The sequence below is a fragment of the Lynx rufus genome, unplaced genomic scaffold (genome assembly GCF_022079265.1).
Source record: "Lynx rufus isolate CCGP_SWC_20201006 ecotype Redwood Valley unplaced genomic scaffold, mLynRuf1.p SCAF_1, whole genome shotgun sequence".
Lineage (NCBI taxonomy): Eukaryota > Metazoa > Chordata > Mammalia > Carnivora > Felidae > Lynx > Lynx rufus.
The window spans coordinates 125,122,028-125,148,733 of record NW_025814823.1 but is presented as its reverse complement, the minus strand read 5'-3'; the positions used below and the strand labels follow the sequence as shown (position 1 = coordinate 125,148,733).

At 38.2% G+C, this 26,706-nt stretch overlaps 1 protein-coding gene across 3 annotated transcripts in view; it reads right to left on the bottom strand.

Moving 5' to 3' along the window:
* Positions 1-26,706, bottom strand: part of MAP3K1 (mitogen-activated protein kinase kinase kinase 1) — a 77,765-nt gene that overhangs the window by 29,434 nt on the left and 21,625 nt on the right. For all 3 annotated transcript variants that reach the window (XM_047086758.1, XM_047086740.1, XM_047086749.1), the window contains exon 2: positions 2,098-2,248. In XM_047086758.1, coding sequence (XP_046942714.1) covers positions 2,098-2,241 — 144 coding nt within the window. In that variant the 5' untranslated portion in view covers positions 2,242-2,248. The remainder of the gene's footprint in view (positions 1-2,097; positions 2,249-26,706) is intronic.

Below are 26,706 nucleotides of genomic sequence, written 5' to 3'. Positions count from 1 at the left end.
TCACCAAAAGAAGCTAGATATTTAAAAGATCAATCTCTCAAGCACAAATGCAGGCTATAAAACCTGCTATTTCTCAACAGACCTAATCTAGCTATGACCAAAAGGCCATACACTGTAGCCTTAGCCAACCATCCCCGCCTTCCTTCCACTACTCTTCTACTGTTCTACTAGCCAGCTGCTGTGCCTACCACACACGCCTAACCTGGCCTTGTCCTGCACTCTCACTCCCACTCTCCCTTCTAATCCACATCTCTAGCCTGCAGCATACCAGGTAGCATACCTTCACCTGGTGAAAACACCCATCTTTTAAGGCTCGGTTAAAATCCTACCTTTAACAAAAGTGCCCTTAACTCTGTCAGCCTGACATTTTTCTTCTAAGTCATCATTGCTTTCTGCCCACTCCACACATTTGGTGTATACTCACAAACTGTTCTGTGGTATTTCATGCCTTTATTTTTATTTATAAGTTGCATTTTCACAACTGGAGATATTTATACCTCACTTACATTTCAAGAAGGATCTGATGTAATTTATATAAGACACAAACACAATCAGATTTCCCAGGTAGACTATAAACTTCTTAAGGGTAATATGAAATCTGTAAACTGTAACATACAGGGTAGTATAACTGAGCTAAGGACTACGTGTCACATGTCTTATTCCACATATCTCTTCCCTCTTTAGCTCTGTCTTGTATTTAAGGATTTGCCAGAAAGGGGACAGTGAGAAAAACCAAAATTTCGTCTTAGAAAATGGAATGTCCTTAGTTTATATGTAATAAAGGATTGGCTTTATTGGCTTCTTTTTAAAAAGTTGTAATTTCTGCTTTATGGTATTCTCAAAAGATTTAGACTCTCCACTAGCACAAGGAGCTCCAGAAAGCAACACATTCAAATGGCTTTACCTACTCAAAAGTTCTTTGTAGTAACTGGGTAGAAATTTACTCCCTTCTATAAGTTATTTCAATAGAACTTTCGCTTTTCTAAGATAAATTCCTGATTTCTTCATCTTTATCCTCTGACATGATTGCTAAAACAGTGAGGGGTTCTCGCCATACTACTTCCTATGAAAAACAAATGGAAGAAATGTGGAAGCTCAGCTGGAAAGGAAAGGACTCATGAGTAACACAGCTTAAAAAGCTGGTAGATAAAGGAACAATATATTCTATATTGGCTCCATGGGTAAACACCAGTAGGTAGAACGTGCAAGACAACACAATGATGAGGGATGTCTATGTGGCTATCAAGCACTTGAAATATGGCTATGTGGCTGAGGAACTAAATTTTTACTTTATTTACATTTAATTAATTTCAATTTGAACTTAAATAGGCAAGTGGGATGAATGGAGAGCTAGCTGGTCATTTGGCAAGGGTAAAGGTCAAGGGTTTCAAATGTCAGGTGAGTAGCTTGCCCAATAACTTTTATGATTATGCCCACCATCCCTTTGCCTACCCCAAACCTAATCAATCTTAACTTATCTTTGTTTATAAAGGACAAAAACTTGCCGATACAGGCTGATACGGGATCACTTAACAATTGAGGTCTACCTCCTTTGTAAGAATGAGAAGCACATTTCATAGTACTTGTATACCTTAAAAGAGAATAACCATGGCAAAAGATGGAGTATGACGTTCTCTCCTAATCCTAGTAATCTGGGTTTCTTTCCTCAAACCCTGGGCATCTTTTAAATTTACCTCAAACTCTATGAGGCTATTCAGTTTTTGGTTTCCTGGATGATTTCTGGAACTCAGATCTTTGGATCCTATCTTAGAGAGAGAACATTAGAAAAATTGCTTTTCTTTCTTAAAATACAGTATAAATCTCTACCAAAAGGATTTTAGACACTGACAGTAGGGGGCAGTGTTGCTTTAAGCATTAGCTACCCAATCCAACCAGTTCAGTTTCTAGAACAATTTAAGGTGCTTAATGAGCATAGTTTTAGCTATGTTTTATTCCAAGTGGCTAGAATGGTAAGCAAATCAAATAACTGCACTTAAAATCAAGGAGAAAAAAAAAGCTTACAAGAGGATCTACTTATGCTTAATTTCCCATCTCTTCCTATGCTTTCTTCCTTATGGCAGGTAAACAGACACTTACCACAGGGCCCCTCCTATTTCTTCTCTCCAGCCACTCGTGTTTCCAGGCTGGCATACAGGTTGCCTTCAGTTTCTCCCTGATCATTCGTTCTTCTGGGCGATCATCCATCTTATGCAACCCCTTGAGAGTTTCTTTATTCTCCATCTCGCGACTAAAATGGAGGGAGCAATAAGAAGGAGATTAGTATATAAAAAATTTCCAAGAATAAACAGTATTTTATATTTTCAGTGGACATGTAACTAAAAAGGTAACTCCTAAAACCTCAAACGATTTAAGCCAAGTATGAAAGAAAGTGTCACTGTGAATCGTACATACTCTGTTTTTCAATGTTGTATGGTAATGTGAGTGTAATAATGCCTTTAAAAAGAAAAGTTCTATTTAGAAGGTGCAGGCTTACTAATACTACTAACACAGACCTTTGTTTACAGGTAGTTAACAAAATGGATCCCAAGACATTAAGTAACTGCATTAAGAAACACATTCATGAAGACTGCACTGCTTCCATTTATACCACTCTCACATACTTGAAGTATTTAATAGACAAATATTTAGAAGAGCATTTTACTACTCTAGGATTTCCAATAACTTAAGGATTTCCAATAATTTAAGTAAATATAGATAGAATCTGGTGGATATTCTCATTTTCCAAAAAAAGCTAAATCAATATTTAATAAGCTAAGTGAAACCTAACCACATCTTCTATGATCTCACAATATTTGTTCCAAGCCTAAATGATTAGATTTGTATTCTTGTAACATTATTTCCACATCAAAGTATTGGGGACACTCCATATATAAAATGTAAAAATTGGTAGAAACATGTGACCTTTACTCCATAATATACTGTGGAGTTATCAGAATAAAATAATCTGTAAGCTAGTAATTTTTGAAAATTAATCCTAAAAGGCTCCTAAAATTATTTAGCCTTTAATAGGTAAAGCATCCACTAATTTCAAATACACTTATATCCACATGCAGATATACACAACAGATATAATATACATATGCATGGATTTTAAAACCTGATTCATAAGGAAACAGTTAAAGCATTTGCACTCTGGGAGAAGTAACAATTTAAAAAATACTAATAAGCTAAGTTCAATAACTATTTTGGAAATTCTATAAAGCTACAGAACTGATTTTTTTACATAGATAGGAAAAGGAAATACTCAAGGAAATACCAGAGATGATAACTGCAAGCTTACTAAAAAGTGAAATGCAAACTCCTCTAGGAATTTTCCAGATAATTACAACCACAGAGCAGCAGTATCTTCAGAAAACCACCAAAACTTAAAACTAAATATGCACTAGGAAGTAAATGGTTAACTGGTTTTCCTAAAGCATCAATTCTGGAGGGGAGTGAAAATCAACAAGTTAAACATCCCTGTGCAGAGATTGGTCTAGAGAGTTTTAGGAATGCAAAGAGTACAAAACATTTGAAAACTTGCAAATCGGCATTAAGAGCATGTAGTAGAGTATTTCCATCACATGGTATAAAAAAGCTGTCAAAAAAAAAAAAAAAAAGAGGCTACCTGAGAAGAAAAAAGGTAAAGGAAGGAAGGAAGGAAAGAAGGAGATTCTTTTATTTACTTAGAAGTGCCTGGCTGTTTTTCCTGCTCTGATTATAGTATAAAATATAACTTTTGGGGTATAGAAGAGAAGACTAGAGAAGGAGGGAGGAGAGGGAAAGGAAGAGAGGAAAGAAAGGGAAGGAACAAGAAAGAAGAAAAGGAGAGGAGAGTGAGAGAGTAGGGGGTGGGGAGGGCTAAGGGAAGGAAAAGGCAGGGATAGAGAAACGTTTTCACAAAATTTCATCCTGTTCAGTTACTACTTACCCAGGGAAGCTCAGATTTACAGGCAACTGAATTTATGGGCTGACTGCATACCAAAAATTCACTTAACAATTCTCTAGTTTGAAAAGCAAACACTTTCCCCTCCAGTAACAACGTTGCAAGGCGTGGCTAGGTTCCCAGGCTAGTTCTCAAAAAATAAGTCACATGGCAGAACAGTACATTTTACACCAGAAGCTCCTGCACTCCCAGACAAGAGAGCTTATCTTCCCTTTGGTCCTAAATGTCTCTCCTCCCCCACATTTGTTTTAGGAGTATCTCTTCTCCATTCTGTATTTTCAGTGTCTATCTCCCAGGAACCCACCAGAAGACTCTCCCTGTCTAAACACCTCTTCCTGGAAGATGTGGCCTCCTTAAAGTTGGCATGAGTTGCCTCTTTCCTTTTTGCTTGTTTGAAAATACTGTAATTATTTAAACCAATTTCTCAATAAATAATAGGGAATGAGCAAACTAGTAGTTCAACTTTTACATACATCTGTTTCTTCAGAACAAGGGAGTAAAATGGAAGTGCTGGGTCAGACCGTACACAAATTTAAGATTCCTGATAATACTGGCAAATTATCTTCAAGAAAATGTATCTTCCATTCACAATCCCTCAGGTCAAGTTGCCATCTTAGCTGGTCTGTACTAACAGACTCCTAAGGGGGCTTCTTCACTTTGAATCTTACTCCAGTCCAGGTTTCACAGAGCAGCCAGGGTCACTTCCTCTATTAAAACCCTCCAGTGGTTTGCCCCTGGGCTTAGACTAAAATGTTTAAAAGGTCCACTGTGGCTATGCACCATGTGGTCTTATCTCAACTGAAAATCACCTAGACCTCTACCCTACCCTTGTGTTTCTTTCACTGTCTAAAAAATTCCAACATCTTTCCTGCCCAAGACTTTTGCACAGACAGACTTTTGCAGAGCTGTTAGCACAAAGGCTGATGCAGGGCTTGAACCCATGAATCCGAGATCATGACCTGAGCCAAAGTTGGACACTTAACCCACTGAGCCACCCAGGTGCCCCTTAATGTTTATTTAACTTTGAGACAAGAGAGTGTGAGTGGGGAAAGGGCAAAAAGAGAGGGGGACAGAAGATCTGAAGCTGGGTCTGTGCTGACAGCAGAAAGCCCGATGTGGGGCTCAAACTCACCAATCAGGAGATCATGACCTAAGCCGAAGCTGGATGCTCAACTGACTAGGCCACCCAGGCACCGCCCCCACCTTGTTCCATTCTTTGACAGCACTGTACTTTACCTTTAAAGTACTCATTGCAATTTGCAAACCTATTTCCCGACCCCCCATCAAGAACTATAAACTCTATGAAGGCAGGGACCAGTGTTTTATCCATCATTATATATACAACATCTAACAATGTCTGGCTTATGATAGGTATCAAAGCATATATTAAATGAATAATCATGTATTAACATCTTTGACAGCCCTAAGAACCTTCCTAGTTTTAAAATTTAATGACTACTCATGTTATTCTTTTTATAGTTCTGTTTTTAATTAAGACTACAGTTGCAGTTTAGATGTTATTTAGTAGAGCATTTTTTTTGTTCCTAAATCTGTAAATATAAACCAAAATATTCTAATATCTTCATAAATAATAATTATATATCATTAATTATAAAATGTGTATTTTTCACATTTTAGTATCTCTGAAATCTGAATGCCTCTTACAATCAAATGTTGTAATTTATGGCAGGGTTTATATAAAATAATGGTTCCATTTACAACCAATGGGATCTTAGCTTCACTGAAATATACAGTAAATCCTAATTCTACTGACTAGGAAAAAAATCATGTGTGTATGGATAGAGAAGTCATGTGTCATCTTATCCAATTAACATTATAGCTATAATAATATTAATATTAAATCTTAATCTTAAACCCACAAACTAATCTAAACAGATAGTTGCTAAATCACCAGGAGATTAGAGGGCCTCTAATTCATTTTGGTTAAACAAGAGTGTTCTGGAGAGTTATTTTTGACCTAGTACCTACAACCAATACCTGTTATTTTATCTAAAGTAATAGCTTGTATATTTCTGACTCTTTGACAAAACAAACATTATGTATTTTGGGAAAGTATTTTGAAGACTTTAAAAATAAATGAAATTTTAGCCAGACAAATATGAGAAACTTAAACACTGTTACAGATTAAGCTTTATCTTCCTTTCCTGTTTATTTAGAAAACATGAGGTTTCTTGCTTTTTTTGGTTCTAAACATTCCTCAGAATAAATTTGTGATCAATCTAGAGTGTCAGAGAACCTTTCTCTTCTGAGGTTAGGCTTCTTGTTCTAGTCTCCTTCTAGAGACAGAATTTATCTGCTAATAAATGAAATGGTTCAGTGGCCCCTTCTTAATGAAGCCATTTGGTCCTTTCTTTATCTGACCTCCCACGGTACCAGCTATTATTAAATGGACTGTCACTCTTATAGATGTCCTCTCCCTTAACTTCTAGATGATTTTTTCCTATTTCTGCTTCTGACTCTCTGACCTCACTGGTATCATATATAGACCCTCTTCCATCAGCCCCTTAAATATTAGTCACTGCCCTCTTCTCAATACTCTCTTAAGTACACCAAGATATTTCATACCTCTCTGCTACTGCAGATGGTTTTTTTCTCCTGACAGAACCACCCTATCATCTTACATGCCTTCATCAAGAACTTCCTACTCCCACTCTACAGCAGTTGCCACTCCCTCCCACCATGTTAATATTAATTATACAGCATAAAGTCCAGTATTGGTTTAAGTATCCGCTTCCCTCACCACACTAGGAGCTCTTCTGGGACAGACCGCAACATCATACTCATTTTTGTATCCAGGCAAATGTCCTGGACAAGCCACAAAAGGCACCCAACTCGAAGCCAGGGCACCTATCTAGTCATAGCCACCTCCCCTTCTGAAGGTAGTGTCTGATGCTCAGGGGCACTATGGTTTATAAACGTGAATCCCTCCAGCAGTCACAGTTGGCCAGTGCAATAATTTGCCCTCGTCCAAAGACCCTCTATACTAGATGGTATTGTTATATTTTAACCAGATCTGCCCACTGTGGGAGTTTGCAAGATACATGGATGTGTCACTGTAGGAAGAATGGCACCAAAATAGAGAAAAAAGCAGTAACTAGGAACAGTGAGACAAAATAAGGGAGAGCAAAGAGAAATTATAAGGAAGATGAGGTCAGCGATGGAAGGACGGAAAGAAGCAATGAAAATAAACATGAGAGTTGTACCTGGGTCCCCTGATACGTTGTTACCCGATAAGAGCTACTTTTACACTTCCCTGGGTGGTGAATAACCAAGTTCTCCAGAGACTGCATGTGTTCGCTGCAATGGAGGAAACTTCATGGGTCCTTTTTACATTGTACTGAAATAAACCCCATAATCTCTCTCTTCCCTGCATCCCCAAAGAGTCTGACTACAGCACTAATACAGCTCATTGCTCTGGCACACAGAGGATATTCAAAAAACACTCAAAAATAGAATCCTACCAAGTTAACTATAATTTTTTAAAAGCTATTTCTTAAATAGTTCATTTTTAGCATGGAAATATGTTAGTCAACTAGTAATATGGAGAAGTAATGGACAGACTTACATCATAATAGAAAAAGTAAATGTTACATGACAGGCAAGGTGTTAGGTGCTTTATATATATTTACAGGTACTTCACCCTCCCAATAACCACATGAGGTCATTACCATCTGAGGCTTGGAGAGGCAGGCTTACAAGCCTGGGGTCAGACAATATATAAGGAGCAGGACCAGGATTCAGACCTTGGTCAATCTGACTCTGACTGCTATGGCAGGTCACTGTCAATTCTGATTTTGTTTTTACAATGAGTCAACGCCAGGTATCTGTGCTATTTATCTATTTGATAAGAATACAAAGAAGTTTAAACAAGTTTTTACAATGGTGACTAAGAATTTAAAAGCTCATTAATTCTCTTCATTAATAGAGCATTTCACTGTAATAGGAGTGTATAATGATCATACGAAACCTTTCTGGAAATTAAGAGGTTTAACTTTAGTATATATGAAGATTGTCAAACAGTTCACATTATGGATAACTTTATATAGAAAGAATCTTCATTCTTTCAGTATCCAAGGAATCTCACAGAACCCTGGAAATACACTGAATTATTTGGGACAGGCACAATTAAGAGCCACACAACTGAGGTCCGCTTGGGAAGTTCCCATAAGAGTAGGAATTCTTATGCTAAAACCCACAGATTTTGTTACCAAGGGGAGAGGAGAGTAAGGGAAGAACCCCCTTCCAAAACAAAACTAGTCTGTTGTGGGACCCTTAAAATTTAAGTTTCCAAGTAAAGGTCAGGAGAAGGAATGACTTAGGTAAGACTGGGGAGAGAGTCTGGTGAAGCATATGGCTAACAAAAGAGGCTAACAATCCCTTAACATCGACAGGGCACTGCGCTAACAGTTCCACATGGGTCACCTCAGTCAATTCCCAAGACATGGAACTTTTATTATCCCATTGGCAAAAAAACAAAAACAAAAATAAAAAGCCAAGGAGGTTAAGTAACATCTCCAAGGTGATAAAGTCTATATGTGAAGAATACAGGATTTAAAGCCACATATGAATGGTTCCACAGTCTCTTATATCCTCCTATAGGGCAAAAAGAAAATGATTACAAGTGCTTAAAATTTGTTGACCAAGATATGAGGCCAAAATATCTGTAACAGCTCTATTTTCCCATGAGATAATTTCTCGAGAGATGTGGGCTGCTACTGAGCAGGAAAGATCAAAATCAATGGCCATTCCAACCTTTCCGTCTTTTTTTTTTTTTCCATCTTCCAGCATTTATAACATATCTAATTTTACATAAGAAATAATATATAAAAATGGCTCATGTTATGAAAATTAGTCCCCAAAAGATTTTACTCAAGTTATGTTCAGTAATATATGAACCTGAGAATGATGGCACAAGTCCTACTGATTTACAACAAGAAATAGGCAATTGCTTTTTTTTTTTCTATACAGAGTAAACCTTTGTCACAACAAAGGTCTACTGATTTATTTATTTTTCTTTTGGTTTATTTATTTTGAGAGAGAGAGGGAGCAGGAGAGAAGCAGGGAGAGGGGGAGAGAGAGAATCCTAAATAGGCTCTGCACGGTCAATGCAGAGGCCAACGTGGGGCTCGAACTCACGAACCACAAGATCATGACCTGAGCCAAAATCAAGAGTTGGATGCTTGGGGCACTTGGGTGGCTCAGTCAGTTAAGTGTCTGACTTTGGCTCCAGTCATGACCTCATGATTCGTGAGTTCGAGCTCCATGTCGGGCTCACAGCTCAGAGCCTGGAGCCTGCTTCGGATTCTGTGTCTCCATCTCTCTGTGACCCTTCCCTACTCAGTTGCATGCACTCGCTCACTCTCTCTCTCAAAAATAAGTAAACATTAAAAAAAAAAGAGTTGGATGCTTAACCAACTGAGCCACCCAGGCACCAACCCCCCCTACTGATTTGTTAATGTGGGTATGGCCATGATATAACCAGTTTTATATTATATAGACTTTCTATCAGAAGTCTTTGTGGGGGAGGGGGGCTCAGTTAAGCATCTGACTCTGATTTCAGCTCAGGTCATGATCTCACTGTTCGTGGGTTCAAGTCCCACAACAGGTTCTGTGCTGATAGCATGAAGCCTGCTTGGGATTCTCTCCTTCTCTCTCTGCCCCTCCCCTGCTTGTGCTCTTTCTCTCAAAATAAATAAATAAATATTAAAAAAGAAAGTCTTTATGGGGGGAGACAGCTATTTCTAGTATTGTACAAATCTTATTTAGTCCTTTGAGTGATACAGGCACAGAATCTCACTTTCAAAAAGCCCGTATTCTGGTCAATAACATCAAGAGTTAAATAATATGGAGGCCAAAGATCAAAGACAGTAATACAACTTATTGTCAACAATGATTATAAGCAGTTTAATACCACCTTAGTGATTCTGATGGATTCATATTTATAAATTATTCCAAAAATGCTAAAAATATATGCTAAATATATGCTAAAAATAAACAAAAATCAGTTTATCTGACCTCATGGATTAGTTTCAACCAAACTGTCACTCATTTGAATTTTAAGATTAAATTTAATTAAGCAAAATTGACGAGATTTGGAAAAGTTGAAAGTGGTATAGACACATGAAGAGTATGTATGAAATTAACCAAAATTAAACCAATAGAATATATTAATGGGTAATCATACTGCAGTCATTTGTTCACTAGCTAACTTAGGCCAACCTAGACAAGAAAAGTGCAAGTGCTTTGATGGCAGGGCCTTTCTCTGGCACCTCCTATAGCTACGAACAGAACGCTCAGAGCAACGTATGTCATGGGCTCCATAAACAATTGCTGATTCAGAGTCAGAGTAGCTGGTTATCACTTCTAATAAACAAATACCTAGGAAATAACACTGTGCAGATATTGTACCCAGCAGATACACACAGCCTATTTAACTCATAACTTCTAGCATAAATTAGTGCCTCTGGGACATAAAAACAATTTCAAAGAGAACAAGAAGAATATTCAAAAGCTTTTTTAAAAAACTTATTTACTGTTTAATTTCCATCCAAGTTAGTTAGCATATTTTGCAACAATGATTTCAGGAGTAGATTCCTTAATGCCCCTTACCCATTTAGATCATCCCCCCTCCCACAACCCTTCCAGTAACCCTCTGTTTGTTCTCTATATTTAAGAGTATTTTATGTTTTGTCCCCCTCCCTGTTTTTATATTATTTTTGCTTCCCTTCCCTTATGTTCATCTGTTTTGTATCTTAAATTCCTCATGAGTGAAGTCATATGATATTTGTCTTTTTTTTTTTAATTTTTTTTTAAACGCTTATTTATTTTTGAGACAGAGACAGAGCATGAACGGGGGACGGGCAGAGAGAGAGGGAGACACAGAATCGGAAGCAGGCTCCAGGCTCTGAGCCATCAACCCAGAGCCCGACGCGGGGCTCGAACTCATGGGCCGCGAGATCGTGACCTGAGCTGAAGTCGGACGCTTAACTGACTGAGCCACCCAGGCGCCCCGATATTTGTCTTCCTTTGACTAATTTCACTTAGCTGAATGCCCTCCAGTTCCATCCATATAGTTGCAAATGGCAAGATTTCATTCTTTTTGATTGCCAAGTAATACTCCATTGTGTGTGTGTGTGTGTGTGTGTGTGTGTGTGTGTATACCACATCTTCTTTATCCATTCATCCATCCATGGACATTTGGGCTCTTTCCATACTTTGGCTACTGTCAATAGCGCTGCTATAAACCTTGGGGTGCATGTGTCCCTTCGAAACAGCACACCTGTATCCCTTGGATAAATACCTAGTAGTGTGATTGCTGGGTTGTAGGGTAGCTCTATTTTTAATTTTTTGAGGAACGTCCATACTGTTTTCCAGAGCGACTGCATCAGTTTTCATTACTACCAGCAGGCAAAAGAGATCCTCTTTCTCTACGTCCTCACCAATAATGTTAGCGAGGTGTGAGGTAGTATCTCATTGTGGTTTTGATCAAAAGGTTTTCTGACTTCTAAATCAGTAATTTTTTTATGGGGCGCCTGGGTGGCGCAGTCAGTTAAGCGTCCGACTTCAGCCAGGTCACGATCTCGCGGTCCGTGAGTTCGAGCCCCGCGTCGGGCTCTGGGCTGATGGCTCAGAGCCTGGAGCCTGTTTCAATTCTGTGTCTCCCTCTCTCTCTGCCCCTCCCCCGTTCATGCTCTGTCTCTCTCTGTCCCAAAAATAAGTAAACGTTGAAAAAAAAATATTTTTAAAATACTGAATGAACAATCATTGTGCAAATATAACAACGGAGTTTACAAAAGGCAGAGAGCCACTAGACAGTATCAAAGCATTCTTCAAGGTAGCAACTCAATATGGAATTTTTTTGGCAGTCAATTACCCATGACCGAGTCTATGGAGTAAACTATATGCCTGAAGGTCTCCTTTTAGAGAATTCAAGTGAATCAAAAAGAAAAGCGTACTGTGGGCATCTGACTGTCTCAGTCAGTGGAGCATGGGACTCTTGATCTTGGGGCTGTAAGTTTGAACCCCATGTTGGGAGTACAGATTTACTTAAAATAAAATCTTAGGGGTGCCTGGATGGCTCAGTCAGTTGAGCACCTGATTCCTGATTTTGGCTCAGGTCATGATCTCATGGTTGTGAGATCAAATCTCACACAGGGCTCTGTGCTGGGCGTGGAGCCTGCTTAAGATTCTCTCTCAAAAACAAATAAATAAAATTTAAAAAGTGTATTTTAGCTACATTGTTCTGTACCATATGTTCTTAGATATGTAGTAAAAATATATAAATATATTTAAAGCAAAACTACAGAATAATGAATAAACACTAACAGATTGATAAGTGAATTACTGGTAGTTGTAACTGTTACAAATTCAAACACCATTAAAATGTTTTTAAATGTAAATAACATATTGATAACTACCAACTAGGACAATATTATGATGAATGGAGAATACATTATTCTTTTAATTTTTATTTATTTTGAGAAAGGTACAGAGAGCAAGTGGGGGTAGGGGTAGAGAGAGGAGACAGAATCCCAAGCAGGCTCCATGCTGTCAGTGCAGAGCCTGATGCAGGACTTGAATTCACAAACTGTGAGATCATAACCTGAGCTGAGACCAAGAGTTGGACGCTCAAACGACTGAGCCACCCAGGTGCCCCAAGTGAAGAAAGAAAAGATTCTAGATTGTTTTATGAGCTGCATTTGTATTTAACTCTACTCAACACTATTTTATGATTAAAAGGCACCTTTCTTGGTCACATATTCATACCAATATTCAAATATGAGTCTGATAAAACTACTTTGCAGGAAAAGTAAATATTGTATAATTAACACATGAGGCTAATGGATGGACTTCAGGAGCTTCCAAAGTTACTGACACAATGAAGGTAAAACACCAAGGCTAGTCTTTCAGGTAGACACACTTATACATGAGTAAATATCAAACTAAAGGGGCTGTTTTTCCTGTGCCTACATAAATCAAGAAAAAGATACAATGAAAAATGAATGTTCAAAAATACCTCTTAGTCCCAGGAAGAATATAAAGCAGCAATGCAAGTAGGTACTAAACTTACTTGATTAGTAAGTTTCCTTGGTACATCCCTATCTCTCAGCTGACACATTCCATTAAGAACTACTATGTTTAAGTTAATTAATTTACCACAAACAGATCAGTCTAAATGCATTACTGGTAACATCACACAGTAATGGAACTATGATGTGCTATCCAAATCTGGGGTAAAAAAAATCACTCTGCCTTCTAAATGTGCTAATAGATGAATTTGAAAATCAATAAATTTGTATCAAATGAGAATAATTATATATACTTTATCAAGCCAGAGGACATATAACAGTCATATGTAATGACAAGTATGTGACGGACCAGTCAAGAAAATGTCTACAACAGAAGTTAAAACTTGCCAGGAGGCAATAAGAATTTATTTATTTTTGTTGTTTATTTTTAGAGAGAGAAAGACAGAATACAAGCAAAGGAGGTACAGAAAGAGAGGAGAGAGGGAATCCCAAGCCGGCTCTGTGCTATCAGCGCAAAGCCCGATGCAGGGCTTGATTTCACTAACTGTGAGATCATGACCTGAAGCTGAGATGAAGAATTGGACACAAACGACTGAGCCACGCAGGCTCAGAATTTAAAGAAAATTAAAGGAAGTAAGATGAATCAAGGTAGTAATCAAGTTAGGTTAGTAAGGAAATAAAAATCCTAGAAGAAGATTAGCGATTTGAAATCGAAAACGTTTTTAAAAAGGCACTCAGAGAAAAACGAGACGGTGAAGGCAGACATCTTTTCAAGGTCACACCCCTCATGTATGTGCATAAAAGAAAACAAATCAGACTAAAGTGAACCAACAATAATTCAAGTTCAGTGAAATTCATGGACTTGTCACAAATTATGAACTAAAATTAAATGGCAATATTTATGGTAGATGAGTGAAAACTATAAAAACTGTCAGAATTGAATAGAAATGAGTTTTGTGATTTAAAAAAATTTTTTTACTGTTTATTTATTTTTTGAGACAGAAAGGGAGGGAGGGAGAGAAAGTCTGACATAGGGCTCGAACTCACAAACTGTGAGATCATAACCTGAGCCAAAACAGTTAGATGCTTAACTGACTGAGCCACCCAGGCACCCTCAGTTTCATGATTTTGTAAGATTGATCAACTCACAAAATACATGAAAATCCTTGTGACAGAAAAACAATGCTATTCTGCTAACAATGACAGACAAATGGACTGATAAGTTGCTGCCAAGGGAATGTTTATTACTTAAACTAAGTATTTTTCAAAAATACTTGTTTTACTCATCACAGTAATGACCTTTGTAACAATATTTCTAAATACTACCATTCTTCCACCCATCTTTCCAGGGAGAAGATTCATACTATTCTTTTCTTCACACCCACGAACTTGGGAGATCTACCAGGCCTAATGTAAACTAGTTTCTGAGAACCACTGTTTACAGAGGGAGTTTAAGACCAATAGGGTCCCATTTCTCATTTCTTCCTCTCCAAAAAAAACCCACGGAAGCTTCAAAAACTTTTAATCCTGAGGCTTGTATTCTTTTGATAGTCACTGCTAAAAATTCCAGTTTATCCCCCACTTTCTTGTGTCCTTGATACCTGATGAAGAACCTTTAGAAACCTTTGAGAAAAATGGGACATATGAGCATCCTCTTCCTGAACTGTTGATCACAGATTAGTAAGCAAGGAAAAGGATACTAATACTTTATAGTATCGGGTAAATGTCTATTTCCTTTTAAGAATTCCCCTTTGTGCTACACGACAAATCTAGGGTTGTGTCTAAATGACAACCAATGGATAAGTATAGGGGGCTTTTACAATACGTTACAGAAGTAGACTGGAACTCCCTACACCACTACTGGGGACAGCTTCCCACAAAGCACTGTCTCCTGTCCTCAGTCTAAGAGCACTAGTACATAGTCCATGGCACAAAGCAGGTATTGGGGGGTGGGGGGAGGGATGGCTGTTCCTTAACCATTTTGCTTTTCATCAAAAAGATCCCAAATCAATGTTATATGGAGGCTCTGGTGTATGCTTTTCTTTGGAACTTTCTCCAATGAGTGTGTTAACTACATTTTTACTAAGTCAATTATTTTTCAAAAAGCATGGCAGTTCAGTTTGAGTATTCTTTTAAGAGATCAAATGAGTACGGCTAGTAATTGGAAGACTGGACTGTTACTGTATATATTCCTCTCTTTTAAGAAAAGTTGGTTTACAGTTAAAAATGTAACAATTTGAGTGAATACCATCTATGTTGATAAAAAACCCTTGGGCTATTTTCACTGTTCCCAGATTAATGGAGGAGAGTATGATATAGCACCAAATTAGAGCACAAAGCCCTCTTGCATCCTTTGCTAGGAGAATGATTTCTTTCAAATGCCGCAGAACAGCTGATACTATTTCTATAGTACTACTTCCTTCTAGCTGGTGGAAAGGCATGTTAACTGGGATGCTCAAAATGAGGAAGAATGACTTCCTAATAAATGTTGCTTTTCTTCTTTATGCTTTTAATGCTAGAAACCCACTCTGTTCAATGAATGTTGGCATGTCTACTACATGTAAGCTCTGGTCTAAGCATCAGATATACAAAGTGGGATAAAGAAACAAAAGATAAATAAGACAGGACCTCTATCCCTCCAGGTGCTTAGTCTAGCACTTTCTCTATGGTAAAGAAAATATGAGGCCATCTCTGCAACAATAGAAGTATTTTAACATACCATAAATAGTTGCAAGGATGGAGTGGATCTCCATCCCTTAAATTTATCTAGGGGAATCCTGGAAAGATCCACAGAGAAGGTAACACCTGAATAATTTTAAAGGAAAGAGAAGGACTGGCATGGAGTTGATAAAGGCTGAAAGATTTTCTAGACAAAAGATCTAACTTTGGTGAAAATGTTCTATAAAATACTAAACAGTTTATAACCCTACTGTTAGGAAATATTAGATAAAATGAAATTAAATGAGTTTATTTAAAGACCTATGTGCATCTTAATTTTCCAAGAGGGGTGAAAAAAGAAGATACACAGCATTCCTCACATTGGCACAGAAGCCCCTTTTAGCAGAACACCTTTGGTAGAGTAGTGGTTCTTGGTATATATTGTGAGAAATCTGTACTGAATCATCTACATAGTCCCTTTTGGCTCAAATAAGTCAATATATCTAAGAAGAAAAATCTAGAGAAGAAACTAAAACTAGCTGTCTTACTATCTTAATGTAAGACTTCTCAAGCTATCATAAAATTCAGCATGTCTTTAGAGCAACTAAGGCTCTAAGATTTCAAAATATGGGGAAAAATTATTTGACAGCCAGCTAGAGAGATGGGTAAAATCACCTGATGTGAACCCATCCTAAGAGAAGTGGGTGTCAGACATGCAAACTTGGACTAATCTAACTACTAGCAGAGGCCAGAGTTTGTCACCAAGATTTGCCCCTGTCTACTCACTCTCTGCCAAGGACTCAGGTCTTGGGTAAACATAAGACACCAGCCAAAGGGGGAAAAAAAAAAACAAAAAACAAAAAACAAAAAAAAAACAAAAACAAAACCTGGACAAGCCATTTTCTCTAATCTCTATATGCCTAAGGAAAGCCCCAGAATATGAAATAAAAAAGGCTCCTGGGGCACAGTCTTCACTTTACTGCAAACACCCAAAGCTCTGGCCCAGTGGTAGCACTCTCATGTTTTTGGCACTGATGGCCACATTCCTGGTTTTTATCTTGACCAAGTCCCAGTTGTTCGTTTTTGCTTTTGTTTCCCTTGCCTCTGGAGACACGTCTAGTAAGAAGTTGCTATGACTGAGGTCAAAGAGGTTGCTGCCTGTGTTCTCCTCTAGAATTTTTGATGTTTTCCTGTCTTACATTTAGGTCTTTTACCCGTTTTGCATTTGTGTATGGTGTAAGAAAGTGATCCAGGTTCATTCTTCTGCATGTCACTGTCCAGTTTTCCCAGCACCATTTGCTGAAGAGATTGTCTTTTTCCACTGGATGCTCTTTCCTGCTTTGTCAAAGATTAGTTGGCCATACATCTGTGAGCCCATTACTGGGTTCTCTATTCTGTTCCATTGACCTATGTGTCTGTTTTTGTGTCAGTACCATACAGTGTTGATGATTACAGCTTGGTAATACAGCTTGAAGTCTGGAATTGTGATGCCTCCAGCTTCGGTTTGCTTTTTCAGGACTGCTTTGGCTATTTGGGGTCTTTTCTGGTTCCATACAAATTTTAGAATTGTTTGTTCTAGCTCTGTGAAGAATGTTCTAGTTCTGTGTTTTGATAGGGATTGCATCAAATGTGTAGATTTGGGTAGTATCGACATTTTAACAGTATTTGTTCTTCCAACCCATGGGCATGGAATGTTTTTCCATTTCTTTGTGTTTGTTCAATTTATTTCAAAAGCTTTCTATAACTTTCAGTGTACGAATCTCTTACCTCTTTGGTTAGGTTTATTCCTAGGTATTTTATGGTTTTGGGTGCAATTATAAATGCAATAGATTCCTTTATTTCTCTTTCTGCTGCTTCATTATTGGTGTACAGAAATGCAACCAATTTCTGTACATTGATTTTATATCCTGCAACTTGCTGAATTCATGTATCATTTCTAGCAGTTTTTTGGTGGAGTATTTCGGGTTTTCCATGTAGAATATCATGTCATCTGCGAAGAGTGAAAATCTGACTTTTTCCAGGCTGATTTAGATGTCTTTTATTTCTTTGTGTTGTCTGATTGCTGAGGCTAGAGCTTCCAACACTATGCTGAACAACAGTGGTGAGTGGACATCCCTGTTGTGTTCCTGATCTCAGGGAGAAAGCTCTCTGTTTTTCCCCACTGAGGATGATATTAGCTATAGGTCTTTCATAAATGGTCTTTATGATCTTGAGGTATGTTCCTTCTATCCCTACTTTCTTGAGGGTTTTTATCAAGAAACGATGCTGTATTTGTCAAATGTTTTTTCTGCATCTATTAAGAGGATTGTCTGTTTAATTATATATATATATACACACACACACACACACACACACACATATACATACATACAGAGAGAGCACATGCGTGTGAGTAGGGGAGGGGCAGAGAGCGAGGGAGAGAGAGAATCCCAAGCAGGCTCCATGCTCAGCATGGAGCCCAATAAGGGGCTCGATTTGTGCGAGACCATGACCTGAGCCGAAACCAAGAGTCATATGCTTAACTGACTGAGCCACCCAGGAACCCCTGATTTGTTTATTAATGCCACTATATAAATGCTTTAGTCCTACAAGGGAGATATAATATAAACAAAAATATAAAGCTCAACATGACCCATAAACTCCCTTATTTGTTAAATCTGGAGAGTACCTTCTAATAGTTTATTTGTGTAAAATATTCTTTGCTACTCCTATAATCCTGTGGCTCCCAGTATTTTAAAATCTGAGAAGCCTTTCTTACCATCAGCAAGCTACACATGTGAATCCATAGACCCTATGAAAACTCAGGCTAGGAAATACTAAACTTACAGACTCTGTACACTTGATAGTCATTACATAAAAGCAATTTAACCTCATTACGAAAAGAGGTGAATATTATATTTAAGAGTCTATCAAAGCTCTCTCGGAAATGTCAAACACCTATTAGGAAGAACATTCAAGAAAGGAGAGACCACAAAACATGGACTTTCAGTTGTTTTACATTAAAAACTCTTCTAGTTTTTTTTTTTAATTAAACACAAATTTCTCTTTCTTAAAAGAACAGCCATTTTTGCATATTTAAGTGCTACAAGTCAAAAAGATGTAAAGTAGTACCTACCCTGAAATGAGAAATGAAGCATGGCTGGTTTCTGGTCAAGTCTTGGCTGCAATGGTGACAATGGTCCAATTTGAATTCTGACTCCCCTGGTCCAGAGCTCTCTGCAGACATACAGCCTGCTTTTATCCTAATCTGGTGTCATCATTTCAGAAATGCTTAATATGGAGGCATTTGGGTGGCTCAGTCAGTTGAGTGTCCATTCGGCTCAGGTCATGATCTCGTGGTTGATGAGTTTGAGCCCCACATCAGGCTCACTACTGTCAGCCTGTTACCACAGAGCCTGCTTCAGATGCTCTGCCTCTTCTCTCTCTGCCCCTCCCCAACTTGTGCTCTCCTCCAAAATAAACGTTTAAAAAAAAAAAAAAAGAAATGCTTAATCTGTGTCACAGAAGTGATGGTTTGCTTTTTGTAAATGAAGAAAAGCTGAGATGTTAATATTTAATGTGTCATTTTGAGTGCTAACCTGAAAACACAATTACTGTAAAATCTTTTTGATTTTGTATTATTAAATATTATGCTTTTTATATTTAGAATGCTTATCATTCATTCAGCCAATTATTACTGCTTATTTAAGTAATAAAAGTAGGTATCACTGCAACTTTTTTTTTAAGATCTGCTGTCTTAGATACAATTCATTCCTCAAACTGAAAAAGTGACTAACCTTTGGTTAATTACATCTGGTATTTAGGACACAAACTTGACATATTTGAATAAAAAACATAAACATTTTATATGGAATAAATTCTAATACCTTACACAATGTATATATGATTTTTTAGTTCCAGATTTTAATACAAAATGTCATTCCTCTGTGGGCTGTACAATTACTCTGTCTATATCAGCAAGTATAAATCAATCTAGTGTACTGTCTAGCTCTTCTGGTAAGAAAAAAAATTCTCTACTTATATAGTCCAATAAACAAGTGGAAAAAGCTGCAAATGACTGACGCCTAACAATAAATTAAGCCAAAACACCACAAATGTGTCAATAAACTACAAGTAATGGCCATGTAAAATTCTCAAATAAAATATTTTAATTCTATTACTGCTGTGTTTGCTAGTGTTCACGTTCTCAACCTTTCACTGATGAGATGACATCTTGTTAATAACTATAAAAGTACCTTATGGATTATTGTGAAATAGGTATTTAGATTTCCAACTTGACTTCAGGAATCTCCTCAAATGACCTACAGCCAAGTTGTGATCAAACTACTTCTGTACTAACATTCTAGGTGACTGAGGTCTCCCCCAGTAGATGTTGACCAATTTCGTATGTTCCTTATTCCCCTTCAGTTATTTCTTGGCATAATTTCTTCCCAGACATTTGCTCACCTATTCCTACTCAATGAGTGTCCACATACCCATCTTGAAACAAAACAAAAACTTTGGGCCAGTGAGTACATTACAATCATGGGAAGGTTTTGAAACTTGCAAAGTGCTGAATCGTGTTTAGGTTAAGGTTTTATTTTCTGCAACTGGTTTTGATGGCACAAACCTCCTCTAAGAATACTAGGCACACCTTATTTAATCCACTGGAAGATGAGATCAGGAGTGAACCTAACTTCTTTGTTCTTTGGCTGGCATAAGCTATCTATATATAGTTGAAAAAACTAAGAATTCAAAGTGAAAGAGAACATTCTAGAATGGAATGAGAAGAAAAAAACTTCATTCAGCAGGTGGCACTCTTTCCTTAAAAATGTAACCTAAGTGATTATTACTATCAAAGATGTCATCTGCCCCACTAATCACTTTAAAGAGAAAGTACATTAATTCTGATATCCGGTCCCAAATATAGTCTGAATCATTACTGTCTACCTAAATAACGTCTTCCTTATTTCAATAGAATTCTGGAGGTGTTCCTGAATATGCCAATTTCTTTTCACTGTAGCAAAAGGTACAATTTAGTAGAATCCAATAATTGCATTAATTTTAAAATGGCAGGTTTTGACTTATGACAGCCTAGTACATTCTTCAAAAGACAGTCATTTTAACCATCTCTAATTTTAATTAACTGTTATAAAAGAATGATCTGAATGAAAATGGGGCAAAAGATTATACATATATAAATTGTATTATTGTGTTATTCCTGTTTTATTATTTTTTTATTATTTATTTATTTTTTTAAAATGTTTATTTATCTTTGAGAGACAGAGAGAGACAGAGCGTGAGTGAGGGAGGGACAGAGAGAGAGGGAGACACAGAATCCGAAACAGGCTCCAGGCGCTGAGCCGTCAGCCCAGAGCCCAATGTGGGGCTCGAACCCACGGACTGTGAGATCATGACCTGAGTTGAAGCCTGACGCTCAACCGACTGAGCCACCCAGGTGCTGTTATTCCTGTTTTAAATCATGGCAGGCACCAACTCTTTTTCCTAAGCATGTATATGAATATTCTTTTTACCTGGAATAACTTTGACTCAATTCATTACCATTCTGGCTGATATGCAACCTCGAAACTTTTAGGTTGAAAAATGGAAACAAAGCTGACAATAAAATGTGAGTTTATCTAGTACACAGAAGAAGGAAAAAATAAAAATAAAATTTGTCCAGTTTTCCTTGGCCTATCTCTTGGTCTCAATGCCCTGTAGTTGTCACCTTACCACTCAAGTTCTAGGGTCATCTCTACCTTAGAGAAACTGTCCCAAAGGCTGGCTTTCAGTCTGAGTTTGGAGTGAGGGATAGATTCTTCCATCCCCTCTCAGCAAATTGCACTATTAAAATGGACACTTATCTGTCTCCAACACTTGACTGTGCAATCCTTGAGGGCAGAAAGTGGGGGGGGGGGTGTCTCAACATTATGTCCCTCACCCTAGCAAAAAGCTTGGCATATGGGAGATACTTAATAAATACACGCTGAATAAAGGAAAAGACTGATCTTTCCCCTTGTGCTATATTTTACTTGAGGGTAAGACCAGGTCTTACTCATTTTCCATTCTAATTTCCATTTCCATTCCATTCCAGGTCCATTCATTTTCCATGGACCTTCAAATGCTTGGTACCTATACACGGCAGGCTGGGAGGAAGGAATGCCTTTCCAATATGAGCCTCCAGACCATATCTCTATGACCACGCTTTGTGGAAAGAATGAAAAGTGGAAGATTTCATCCCAGTAGAACACTAAGAGATGGCCGGTAAAAGAAGCCAAGAACCACAAATTTAGACATCTGTATTTCAGTGAAAAAAACTTTCCCAAAGTTTGGGAACTTGAGCATGACTCTCATTTTGTTAATGCCTGATGATTTTCCTGTGGTTAGTAAGAATAAAAAGTCTTGAAGGAAAACCCAACAGGATTTGTGCATGGGAGGGGAGAGGCAGAAGTCATGAGACTACTATCTTACTAGGAAGGAACCTCAGAGGGAATTAGCCAAGGGGGTTGATGAATGGGGGTATGTCCAGGGAAGCGGCAGTGTTGGAAGCCCAAATCTAGACTCCTCAAACATGGACTCTCCTAGTTTAGGGGAAAACAGCTGGTGGGATGCATTAGAAGCCATAGCATAAGCATGAAAAATAGACCATCAATTTCTAAAAGACCAATTTTATTCTAAGATTTGGGAGTGAGTTGCAATGAAAGTCTTTCAATGAATATACAAATGTGACTAGGGGCTCCTGAGTGTCTCTGTCGGTGAAGCATCCAACTTTGGCTCAGGTCATGATCTCACGGTCCGTGAGTTTGAGTCCCATGTCGGGCTCCGTGCTGATGGCTCAGAGCCTGGAGCCTGCTTCGGATTCTGTCTCCCTCTCTCTCTGCCCCTCCCCCACTCATGCTCTGTCTCTGTTTCTGTCTCTCTCTCTCTCAAAAATAAAGATCAAAAAAAAATTTAATTAAAAAAAATACAAATATGACTAAAAAATAAAATTCAAATGAATTCAATGTTAGCCAATGACACAAAGATGTTCATTGTTCCAAACAAGCATTCTCAGGATGGCAGACTGCATGGGACACTCCTGGGTCCTTCAGCAGAACTGAATGGATGTCCAAAGTGTTCACAAATAAGCTAAAGCAGCTGTTCTCAACCGTGTTCCCATCAGTTTGATGTTTACATAAAGATATGACAAAACTTCAAAAAACTGTTCAGAGAGCATAATTCATCAAGGCCACAGCAACTAGCCATATATAAGCAATAAGTCACCCTCTACCTGAGGCAGAGAGAAGATAAATTGCATAACTGCCAAGCATACACCAGATCTCTACCACTTTCCACCCAAGAAAGCCTATCAGTTATATCTGTTATACAACAGAGTAAGTAATATTTATAGGGATATTTCTAAATATGTCCTAAACTATTTTTCTAAAAATATTTTAAATCTTTGATACTTTATTACCAAGAAAGTACTATGGGATCATACCCCTACATGCATCACCACACCACACCTTCAGCATCAAAATGTGACTGGCTACCAGTTAGGTATGCATGCTGACCAAGTTAAAACAGGACCAGGTTACTTTTTTTTTTTTTTTTTTTTTTTTATATTTATTTTTGGGACAGAGAGAGACAGAGCATGAACGGGGGAGGGGCAGAGAGAGAGGGAGACACAGAATCGGAAACAGGCTCCAGGCTCTGAGCCATCAGCCCAGAGCCTGACGCGGGGCTCGAACTCACGGACCGCGAGATCGTGACCTGGCTGAAGTCGGACGCTTAACCGACTGCGCCACCCAGGCGCCCCTCCAGGTTACTATTTCTAAGAGGCAACTGTAAGTGACAATTAGGAAGAGGGTAGAGAACTATCAGAGCCACCAAGATGGCTTGGACAGAAAGCAATCTTCTGAACACTTGGGGCAGGGAAAGTCACTTAAAAAAAAAAAAAAGTGTTCCTTGTCACCCTCAGGGAAGTCTGTAAGACATGAACAAACTGTGCATGTAGAAACCATGAAATGGGTTCCAAGTACAATCACAACCGTGTTTTGTTAGAACATAATGTCTGTAAGAGCAGGAATTTTTGTCTGTTCCCTCACTGCTGTATTCCTAGCACCTGGCACATAGCCAGTTCTTAATAAATTTGTTGAGTGAGCGAATGTTTTGTTACACCATGAACTACAATAATTTAAACACAGAAAAAAATGCCTATCTACATATTTCATAACCATGGCAAACTTTTAATCACAGACTGGCTTCCTATTCACCATTCAGTCAAGTGCCCTCCCAGCCTCCTCCTCAAGAAACGTCTGTTTCAGAAAAGCACGCTCACTACTTGAACAAAACCTCCTCTCTTTGCTCCATCTTTTCAGTCTATAAGCATTCTCCCCTCTCCTAGCCTTAAAATAAAGACCAATCACATCAATCCTAAATGCTTCTTTGCCTTTGCTAACCCTTAGGCTTTCTCCTCTCTCCCCTTCCATCTTCTGCCAGCTTCTCAAGAGGAGCCTGTGCTTCCTCACTGCCCTGTTACTCCTTAACGAAGCACAGGTGCTCCGATGCCCACCACCCCACTAAAACTGCTGGTCAGAAGACAGTCACTACCACCTTCACATTCCTTGCCCAATGGCACTGCCACTGCTGACCATTTTCTCCATGGACAATGTCCTCTCCCCTGCCTTTTGGGTGTCATCTGTCCTGTAACATCTCCTTTGCAGGTTCTCCTCTGCTCTCTTCTGTGAAATCCTGGCACTCCTCAGAAGGAGGAATCTGAGCTAGGATTTCCCCACTACTCTTTCAGAGGTCCGGAAATGAACCAGGGCTGATCTATCAAGGAATTAAAATTGCCCACAGCAACTCCCCATTCATTCTTCAATCTTCAGCAATTGTGAAAGATTCTGAGCAACCCAGGGTTCAAATGAGCAAAGGTATCCTTACAAACATTTATAAGAAGCCATGAAACTTCAATCCCAAAGGAGGAATTATTATCACTGTAATAAGATATGTAAGATTAAGCATATCTTACTTTCCACAAGTTATTTTCTTAAAAGATGTATATAAGTAAAATACACATAATAAAATCATTTTCAGGAGTTTGGCACTGCATCATTTTTGATTGTTTTCTTAGGAGAGTGTGTGTGTGTCAGCTTACATTTTTTATTAAGAGGCCTTTCTTACAGCACAACGGTATTTCTTTCTTCATCTTTTTTCTTCAATGCCTACATCATCTGTACCCTAAAAAGATAATCAGTAGGCAGCATTTATGAAGTTGTCCTCATATCCAGTATATACATGAATACTGTCAAATCCAGGCAGAATGGACAACTACCCCTATTTTCTCCAAGAGTTTCTCCTGAACCTAGCTACCAGTAGTGCTATAACCAGTCAGAGGACACAAGAAGTCAATCATCTTTTTACCTCCCCAAATGAGTTCCTAGCACAGTAGTATGCACACAGTATGCCAGTAAACATGGCCTGAGTTGAGGTGACAGTTTAAGTTTCTACAAGGAGCACGTATGTAAGTTTTACAGGACAGCAAAAACATTACTATGATTTTTAAGAAAACAAAATAAGGGAATAAAAGACAGTTAAGGGCAAAGATATTTATCTTGCCCTGAAGGAGATTTCATCTTTACCTGAGTGGAGTTTCTATAGTTAAAGATAATCGCCTTTGTTTGTTAGGGAGGCATAGGGTCAGGGAGATTACTGAATTTTCTCAAAGCCACTAAGCTCTTCTAATTATCAAAGAAGATGTCTGCTGAACACAAAATAAAGATTCCACATTTGGGAGGCAGGCATTTGTTAACTTACATTACTAGTAGAGAACAAACATCAATAAGAGAATAAATGGACTAGAATTCACTTAGGCATACTTCTATATTGGATGTTAGCCTTAGATGTTAATATCTTTACTCAAATTAGTAAACAGGCATAACCAACAATTAAATTACACCAACCAAAAAAAATGCTGAAGTCTGAATTGAATCTTTATTTAAAACCACTGGACATGAAAAATATTTTTTTAAGACCCACTTACACAAAGAGTTCTAATAACTACATTTAGGTGTAAAGAAATAAATTTCAAAATGCGTGAAATACCCAAGGCAGCTACCTTGGAGCATGCACTAGGACACTCAGGTGCAAGCTGAGGAGAGGCGGCACAGGAGGGAGTGGGTGTAAATACAGAACAGAGGATTACTACTCTGTCTCTTACTACTTCATTTGCCTGGAGAGGCTGCCTAACTCTTGTGAGGTATCTCCACCAACTATATAATGGGAATAATGGCAGTGTCACAGGGTGCAGGGGAGACCAAGTCTGTGCGTGCACTCTGTGAAGGGTGAAGGCTCCACGGTGTTAACAATGACTACTTCTAATGCACGTGCACTCCAAGCACATCTCCCATTCTGTTGGCAAAGGTCTGTGCATTAAGAATCCAACCATATTTTGGGAATGCAAACTGGTGCAGCCACTCTGGAAAACAGTATGGAGGTTCCTCAAAAAACTAAAATAGAACTACCCTAAGACCCAGCAATTGCACTACTAGGTATTTATCCAAGGGATACAGGTGTGCTGTTTTGAAGGGACACATGCACCCCCATGTTTATAGCAGCACTATCAACAATAGCCAAAGTATGGAAAGAGCCCAAACGTCCACCGATGGATGCATGGATAAAGAAGATGTGGGGTGTGTGTGTATATATAAAGATGATGTGGGGTGTATGTATATATATAAAGATGATGTGGGGTGTATGTGTATACATATATACATACATGTTATATATATATATATATATATATATATATATATATATATATATATATAAAGAAGATGTAGGGTGTATACACACACACACACACACTGGAGTATTCCTCGGCAATCCAAAAGAATGAAATCTTGCCGTGTGCAACTACATGGATGGAATTGGAGGGTATTATGCTAAGTGAAATTAGTCAGAGAAAGAAAAAAATCCTATGACTTCACTCCTATGAGGACTTTTTTTTTTTTTAATTTTTTTTTTCAACGTTTATTTATTTTTGGGACAGAGAGAGACAGAGCATGAACGGGGAAGGGGCAGAGAGAGAGG